Source organism: Saccostrea cucullata, unplaced genomic scaffold (genome assembly GCF_032062105.1).
Source record: "Saccostrea cucullata isolate Sc308-1 unplaced genomic scaffold, CSIRO_AGI_Scuc_v1 ctg1360, whole genome shotgun sequence".
NCBI classification, from domain to species: domain Eukaryota; kingdom Metazoa; phylum Mollusca; class Bivalvia; order Ostreida; family Ostreidae; genus Saccostrea; species Saccostrea cuccullata.
In genome coordinates this window covers 50,992-59,960 of record NW_026939744.1, presented here as the reverse complement: position 1 = coordinate 59,960, position 8,969 = coordinate 50,992, and the positions used below count along the sequence as shown (strand labels likewise).

Sequence of the window (8,969 nt, the reverse complement as noted above, 5' to 3'; positions counted from 1 at the left end):
TTAATTTGCTGTTCCCTCTAATCGGCCTCCTCCTAACGCCCTTCTTGATGCCTTCTTTAATTTGCTGTTCCCTCTCATGGGCCTCCTCCAAACGCCCTTCTTGATGCCTTCTTTAATTTGCTGTTCCCTATTGGCGGCCTCTTCCTGATCCAATTTTTCTCCCTCCTCAGTTATAAATAGTTCACTGTTCCCATTTGCAGCCTCCTACTGACCCCCTGGTTTCTTACTCTCTCCCCTGGCCTTTAGATTACTGCTCCCTTGCACCCCCTATGGCCCCCACCTCCTCCTCCTCATCCCCCCTGGGATATGGATCCTCATCCTCCTCCTGGATCATCATCAAGGTGACGACGTCCCGATCCATATCCCAGAGGCGGATCCTGGATCTTCTGGAGCTTGTATTAGAACAGCAGGCCTGAGGAAAAATATGACAAAAGTAAAAAAAAAATATTAGCAAGGAATTCATGTTAAAAGTGATTTATTAAGGTTAAATAAAAATATAATAACGTTCAGTAATGATACCGATCATATTGTGATGAACCATTTTCCCCAACCCAAAACACACACTCGAACCCCCACCCCCTTAAAAAAAAGAAACAAGAGGCCCATGGGCCACGTCGCTCACCTGAGGAATGTAGCAAGGAAAAAAGCAGAACTTGGTTTATTATTGAAAAGTTTAAACCCATGGCCAATAGTGGTCCAAACTGATCCTTAAAGGGGAGAGGGTATGATTTGAACAAACTTGAATCTATACTTACTAAGGATGCTTGCATATTTCTTTGACTACCTGTGGCTTTATTACCGTTTACATTTGAACTTACATTGTGGCCCGCCCTACCCCCTGGGATTTTGAGAAGAAGATTTTTAAGGAATTTCCCTATATATTTCTATTCAAAACTTTGATCGGCCATTGTTGCCCTGCCCTTCCTCTAGGGGTCATGATTTGAACAAATTTGAATCTACACTACCTGAGGATCCTTCCCTATAAGTTTCATATTTCTTGGCATAGTGGTTCTTGAGAAGAAGATTTTTAAAGAATTTCCCTATATATTTTTATGTGATCGGCCATTATACCCCATGCAGTCATGATTTGAACAAACCTGAATCTAAACTACCTGAGAATGTTTCCATATGAATACGATCAGTCATGCCTTTGCTATTCTTCATCAGAAGATTTTTAAAGAATTTCCCTATATATTTCTGTGTATTACTTTGACTGGCCATTGTGGTCCCGCATTACCCCCAGGGGCATGATTTGAAAAAAAATGAATCAACACTACCTGAGAATGCTTCCCTATAAGTTTCACCTTTCCTGCAACAGTGGTTCGTGAGAAGAAGACGACAGACAACGGACAAATTTTGATCAGAAAAGCTCAGTTGAGCCTTTGGTTCAGGTGAGCTAAAAGGCCCGAGCAACCACGTAAGTATCTCTGAAAGTATAATGCGTGGCGCAGTGGTAAGAGCGTCTGCTCGACCTAGAGTTGAGAAGTAGGGTCCGGAGTTGTGGGACATGGGGACCGGTCCTTCGAATGAGACCGTATAAAGCGAGGCCCCATGTCACAGTAGGTGCTGACACGAAAAAAGATCCCTCACTGACCCCCAAAGTGCTGAGCGTAGGACAAAATTTGCAGCTCTCCACCGGCAAGTGGTGGCGTCTCCAAATAAAGTTAAAAATTCTCGAACGGGACGTTAAATCAATTAACCAACCAATCAATCAATCGACGATTCCCCAGTTTTAGTAAAATAATCTCGAATTGGACGTTAAACAATAATCAATCGATCATTTTATGACAAAATTAAAACTTCATTAAATTCAGCAGATGAAAATAAAGTCTTTGCAATATTAAAAATTTAAGTAAATGAGTGATCTGAAATACAAACATGTATATCTATATAAATAATTTCTTGCAAAATAGCATATTTTTTAACTTAATTACAAATCACTAATCAGATCAGATAAAGTTAAGTTTTTATTATTTTATTTCATTGTCGATAATACCTAAAAAAAAAAAAAGGTCGAGCTGAATTAGAATTCCACTTTTTCTTTCATTTATTTTCTGGTGTTTTAACATATTTTTTTTAATATAATTTACCAATATTATTGACTGATTGATTGACTGGTTTTACATCTTTCTTTTAATTGTGAAGACCAAGTGTATTTAAGGTTCATAAACCCTCTGCTCACTCATATGAAATTATTTTTTAACTTTTATGATTTTCCAAAGCAAATGTGTATGCTGAATAAAATTCAAACAATTACAGCATGGCTTATGGGGCAAAATTTGGCAAAAAAGGCACTTCAACTTGACAAATTTACAAAGGAATAATAGACATTTGTGTCATTAAGAGTTATCTCTCTTATCAGAGTGTCAATGTACCTTAATTCTAAACTTGTAAAATGTCAATCTCTACCCAGAGTTATCGTTCCCTTCGCTGCAATACGTATTAGTGGAACGATAACTCTGGGTAGAGATTGGTAAAATGTAAGGCATTTGTGCGTTTGTTTGTCTGTTTTTACGTTTTTAACATACAACTGACCTCCTGGGCTGACCGGATGACCGGGGCAGATTTTGCCCGTTGATGTTTGTTAGGCTTGCTTTCTTCTTTTTCAACAGTGTCCGTGAATCGTTTCATCCATTTTTGAACCTTCTTCCACTTGTAGGCCATCTCTATACTTTTATTTTTTTCTTTTGAAGTGTTGGCTCTCGATGATTTAGGCCGGATTTGTTTGGTAGATGAAAGTGGCCTCTCTGCAACGCTAGCCTGTTAAAAATGATCATGTTTACTCGTAATATGTACGTTCAATTTCGTTAACCCCTCCCTCTCAATGAAATTCTTTAGATTTCAATTCTTAAAAAAATGTTCTTTCAAAATTTATTAAAAGGGGACCGGGGGGGGGGCTTCTTTTGATTTATTGATGAAAAGAGAGTCTAAAATGTTGTGCATTCATGTAACTTAAGCGCCCGGCAATTAAAAAAAAGAATGACAATAGAAGACATGATTAAGGTGAAATGATTTAGAAAAAGAAATGAATATTATTGTTTTTTTTAATTGTTCATATTTTTCCTGTCCAATTTATCATGAGAAAAAAGGAGAAATTTTCAAAATGTGTCCGTTATAACAAGCATGACTATTAAATACAAACAAATTACTTTTTCTTCTTGTGAATTGGATTTTTAAAATGAAGATATTCAATAGTAGAAAATGATGTATTTTACTAGTTCAGAATTTTCATAGAGATTTCACAATACACTCTATGTGTACATTATATATATGTAAATAAATTAGCGTATTCAAAATTTAGCTCTGTGCATTAATACCGTACAATGTTATCGGGTATTCATGAATTACAGTAGTTGTTGTTATCAAAGCCGCTAAAATATGAAACCTGCTTTTTTAAGCACACACCTTATTAAAATCTTCATCGTGTTTAGAAATATTTCAAAGCAACCTCATGTGCCTTTGTCTGTATTAAATGCATGTACATTATTTAATTTACTGGACTTAAAAAAAAAAGCCTATACCGGAATAGATTTCCTTATATATATATATTTATATTCCTTTTACATGGTAAATTAAATCCGCATTTGATAATGAATAAAATATCTTATTTGCCGGTGTAACGTTGAATATTGACCCGAGTTGAAAATTGACCCGGGGTTCATTTTTCAACGTTGAATATTGAACCGGGGTCAGTTCTCAACGTTGAATATTGAGACTAAAAGTCGTTGAATTTATGGGCCTTATACCTATGAATTAACTCACAGTAGTGAAAACCCAATCATTAATAAGTGTTTTTATGCTGTTGAATTTTGAACCGGTTTCATGATCAAAATTACACGACCCGGCTCATTTTTCAACGGATTAGGGTCTAAATTCAACACTTTCGGTCTCAGTATTCAACGTTGAAAAATGACCCCCGGGTCAATTTTCAACCCGGGTCAAAATTCAACGTTACACCGGTAAGAATATTTACCTTTTTGCCTTTCTTTTTCTTCTTATCTTTGAGAACACTGGTCTTTGGCTGAGAGGTAGGGAGGGGAGTCCGCGGCCTGGCCCCACTGGCAGCGGGCGCTTTTTTGCTTGGAGAGATAGGGAGGGCAGTACTAGGCCGCGCCCCAGTGGCAGCGGGCGACTTCTTGCTTGGAGATGTAGCTGGAGTTGGGTTGACCTCCTCCTCCTCCTCTTCTGTTTCACAGCTGGGTAGAATTACGACAATGTCTCTTTTCTGCCTTTCCTCTTCTTCTGGGGATTTAGAAAAGGTGACGACCTCTTCTAATTCTCCGGAGAAGGATACCTTTTTTGGATTTGTTGTCTTCTCGGCTGCTGGTTTTCCGTCATCATCTGGGGGCATTGACGAAGGGCGCTCGGCTTGGGTGTTACGGTCACTGCATGCTGGGGAGGGCAACCGTCCATCCATGGCATTAGGTACGAAGTCTTGTAAAGCCGATTCAGTAACACCATTAGTACATGTGGAAGTACTTGGTTGTCCCGAATTCTCTTCCAGGCAATCGCGATTACTTTGCCCTTCTTCACCTTGTGTCTCCTTGGTTGCAATTGGTTCAGCCACTGAGGCTCTTTCATTTTCCGGCGGGTCCTGGTTGGAGTTATGGGGGGAATCATCAGATGGTGGAATATTTAAATGTTGTATTCTTGTTTTCCGGAATAAGTTAGCTATTCGGCGGATGCCACGGGGGGGGGGACCAGTCCTTCTATTTTTAACCCTATTTACTTCCTCTTGATTAGCGCATTTAGAGTTGATACAGCCCATTTATATTGCGAATTTATTCCCGTCAAAATTATGCAAACATAGATCTATGCAATGGCTACACTACTATGACATCACAATAACAATTGTGACGTCATAATAGCCAATGAACTTTTACTTATCATGACGTCACATTTTTATATCCTTTTTGTTCTCACCTGAGTTACAGTGATAGGCCCTAGTTACGTCCTCTTTATATAAATAAATGAATAAAAAGTAGAAACCTATTTTGTATTTTAAAAATAATAAAATTATCCATTTAAAAAAGTGATGTGTAATTTCATAATCTAAGGACCTGTGATTGAAATGGAATTGGAGTAAATTTCAATAAAAAAGCGTTTTGAATAATTTGTGTATGGTGTATGTGTATTTAAATTATATTAAGAGATATATTACAATAAGTAACATTGACAATTAATTTCTATTTCTTTTTTTTTTTATTTAAAAATTATAAAAGCAAAAAATTAAAATCACACACGCTAGATCCGCACATGTCTTAATTAATTCAGTGTACTTAAATGCATGGCCGTAGGAACCGGGAAGGGGAGCCCCCCCCCCCCCCCCCCCCAATAATTTTGCCTATATACAGCTGTGTATAGCAGTATACTGTAGAAAACATAGCTACTGTACTAAATGATCACGTTCCCTCAATAAAAACGTAAGATAACTTTTTTGGGGTGGGGTGTTCAAGAAATTTTTGGTAGTTGAGAGTGCCCCTAAATGAAAATATACGGTTACCCCCCCCCCCCCCCCCCCTTGAAATTTCTTCCTACGGGCCTGAAATTACTGGGAAAAAATAATCATAACTGAGACATCAAAATATGCTACACCTTGACTTTTCTAGTTTGAATGAAATATTTAAATACCTGAATGCACAGGCACCTGCCGTTAATTATTTTTCTTTAATAAACCCCCTGCCTAATCATTAACGTTTATTAGTAGGCAGGGGGTATATATTTTCATATTAAAAGAAACATAAGTAACGTCAGGTGCCTGTGCCTGAATTCATGAATGCTAGGAGTTGAAATGTGAAAATGCGCGTAAAATGTGCGTAAATGCATCGAAGTGCACACGTACAAGCCACTGCTAACATGTGCATTGTACCATTTGGGTTCCAAGGCATAAACAGAATGATGCAAAGGTGCGATGATTGATGCTACATGTACGTACTCTATGTATACATGTAACGATGGCGCGTTAGTGTACATGTAATAAGTGATGTAGCAGGTTCTCGCTATACCATTGTTTAATTGCACCAATTCTATCATATTTCGCTTGATAATACATGTATATGATTGTGTTTTATGAGTTTTCCTAGCCGAGTTTGATTATTCATTCATTAAAAGAAAAAAATCGATCGTAGAGGAATAGCACGTCTTAAAAATATCATATTCATGCTGTGTATATCTTTAAAACGTGCTAATTTCTACGATTTTTTAAAATTACTAGTATGAGAAAAACACTTCATGCATACATGTACACCATCCTGAAACCAAGCGCGATTTCGCCTAGTTTATCAATATCGTTATTGCACAATCGCGTTCTTATTATGGTATACATCTAATGTACATGTACATGGATGCAATATCACACCTTCAGGTTCGGGGCGATTGTGCTATAAAATGTGGTGACGATGGTGTGATAATCAGACCGCGATTGTGCGATAACGATGATCGATTCGATATCGATCGATGGATCGATAGATTCGTGCCTACGAGACGAAATCACAGGCGCGCTTGGTTTCAGGATGGTCATACCGGGTATCTTCATATTTTTTTTAACTGATGTATATTTATTGGATCATTTATCTTTTGCTGCAAATTTGCTTTTCGTGCTGGTAGATGCTTCGAGATGTTCATCATGCAAAAATTATCACACAAACAAACTGATTCATTGTCATCACAAATTAAAAAAAACAAGACATTTTTCCTTGTATTTACATATAAACTTGATCCTTGATTCAATATAAAAAAAATTTTCAATACGAATTGAAGCATCCCCTTCAGATGTATTAATTACTAAGCAACACACAACGAGAAAGCATGCAGTTCTGTTACATGCTGAGCAAATTGCTTTATGAGGTTATAAAGCGATAACCTTATTTGTAGTTTTATCTCAGAGACATTGGAAAATGTAAATATTTAAAAAATAATCCTTTTTGTGAGTTAGGTGTAGGTGAATGCAACTATGATTTAACGTTTTTCACCTTGTGTCTTGGAGAAAATAATAAAAGATTTTAAAGTTTACCTAATTTTCACGACACTCTACACTGTATGTCTGTAATCATTTGGATTATTAAATAAGACAAAGTTTTCATGAAATTTTTATTGTAATTGTAGTAATAAATCTATTAGGAAACAAATTCATGTATACATTTTAATTATGAATATATTCCAATTAATATTCCTTGTGCAGAAAGTCTTGTGTCATTGTATAAAAATAAAGTGCTTGTGAATAAAAGGTGATATTAACATTCCATGAGCTGAAAGTTTTGTTGGTTTGCAAAAAAAAAGTGCTTGTGAATAAAAGGTGATTTATACATTAACCAATTGTTCCAATTTGGTGCAGGCTCTATTTAACATGATTTGTCTTTTATGATTATTTTCCAAATTAAGTGCCATATATAATGAAAAGTTTTTTTCTGTTCATTATGATAAATGTAATTATGTAGCAAATTTATTCCTGCTTTTTTAGATGTAAAAAGGTGTATGTATTCTAGTGTTGACCATTATGTTAATCATTTTGTGTAGTTTCTGATTCAGTGTAGTGTAAATTGGCACTAGAAATTCATCATGGATACATAGATGGATAGGTACCATACATGTAGATTAAGGGCCATTTTAGAAGCTTGTAGTCATCCATTCTTTATTATATATCTCTGTGAGAAATTCCACAATTTTGCTTTGTGTAACATTTTTTTCTGCCTTTTTTGTTTGTACATTGTTATGTATCACTGAATGGAACAGTATACTGTATAATGTATTAGTTTTGTATCTAAAGAAAATAAAATTCACTGGTGCAAAATGTTTTTTTTTAATTGATGTTAAAGATTTGATAAATCAGAATACCCAAGGAAAGGGGGTTAGGTGGATTTATAATATGTACTTGCTAGGAAGAATTGTTGATTAGGCTATCTGTAAATAAAAAAAAAAATGTTTGATTGTCGCTCCCGTTTCTACTGGTCTGCAACGCAAAATAAAATGAACAACAAAGATAAAATAATACTTGTATTTTTTTTTTAAATTCATTCCAAAGTCTTGTCAAATTAAAAACTATTTTAAAGTCATGTTTTGAAATTTAAAAAATCTTCCCCAACCCACCCAATATTATAATCCTGGGTCGGGATGATCTTCCAGAGTATACTCCTCTCGTGAGGAAGAAATGATAGTCACTGTGACAAAAAATGTTTTATGCCTATTATTATTGTTTTACAAACAGCGTGACAGTTTGCTTTATAGGGCGTGCTAAAATTTTGTATGCTGATTATCATTTTACTCATCGATTGGATGTTTGATTTCAATGGAATCAATAAGACTTTGCATATGAAACATAGAACCCAACAATACCACTGACAATACTGACCAATCGTATTGAATGACATGTTTACTAGCATGCAGTAAACAACAGTTACACCTGGACGGAAAAAGCAAGTTTTTCAACCTATAATGATGATATTGATAGCTACATGTACATATGTACATAGTACAACAGTAGCAGAGTTGCCTTTCTAATTCCATTCTCCGAATTTTCCTATACGAATATAAAACCATCCGGTCAAATCATAACAAATATAATACATGCTTTTTTGAGGACAGAGAACGGGCATTGACTGACCACGTGTTGCTGGTGAGTACAAATGCGCACTGGTGAACAATCATTCAATGTGATTGGCCAGTATTCTCAGGACATTGTTGTATTCTGAGTTTCATATGCAAATTAGTATTGATTCCATTGAAAAAAAGCATCCAATCGATGGATAAAATGAAAATCAGCACACAAAATTTTAGCACGCCCCATAAAGCAAACTGTCATGCTGTTTGTAAAACAATAATAAATGCTTTTTCCGTTTATGCAAATTATTAAGAAAGCAAACTGATTGATCAGATCATAAAACCCAAAACTAGACAGTTATTCCATAATTCAAGAAATATATTTAATACTTTTTTGGATAAAATTCTGGCGATTAAACAAAGAAAAAATGTCA

At 35.7% G+C, this 8,969-nt stretch overlaps 1 protein-coding gene and 1 long non-coding RNA gene across 2 annotated transcripts; one reads left to right on the top strand and one right to left on the bottom strand.

Annotated features, from left to right (window-relative positions):
* LOC134253848 (nucleolar protein dao-5-like) lies at nt 1-4,768 on the bottom strand. Its single transcript, XM_062736439.1, has 4 exons — nt 3,974-4,768; nt 2,536-2,760; nt 281-412; nt 1-162 (listed from the first exon to the last, which is right to left on the bottom strand). Exons 1-4 carry the CDS (start codon nt 4,766-4,768, stop codon nt 1-3), a joined length of 1,314 nt encoding a protein of 437 aa, XP_062592423.1.
* A 1,863-nt stretch (nt 4,769-6,631) lies between these two features.
* Nucleotides 6,632-7,787, top strand: LOC134253851 (uncharacterized). Its single transcript, XR_009989181.1, has 2 exons — nt 6,632-7,226; nt 7,295-7,787. It is a non-coding gene; the product is annotated as an uncharacterized LOC134253851 (long non-coding RNA).
* The last annotated feature ends 1,182 nt before the right edge of the window (nt 7,788-8,969 follow it).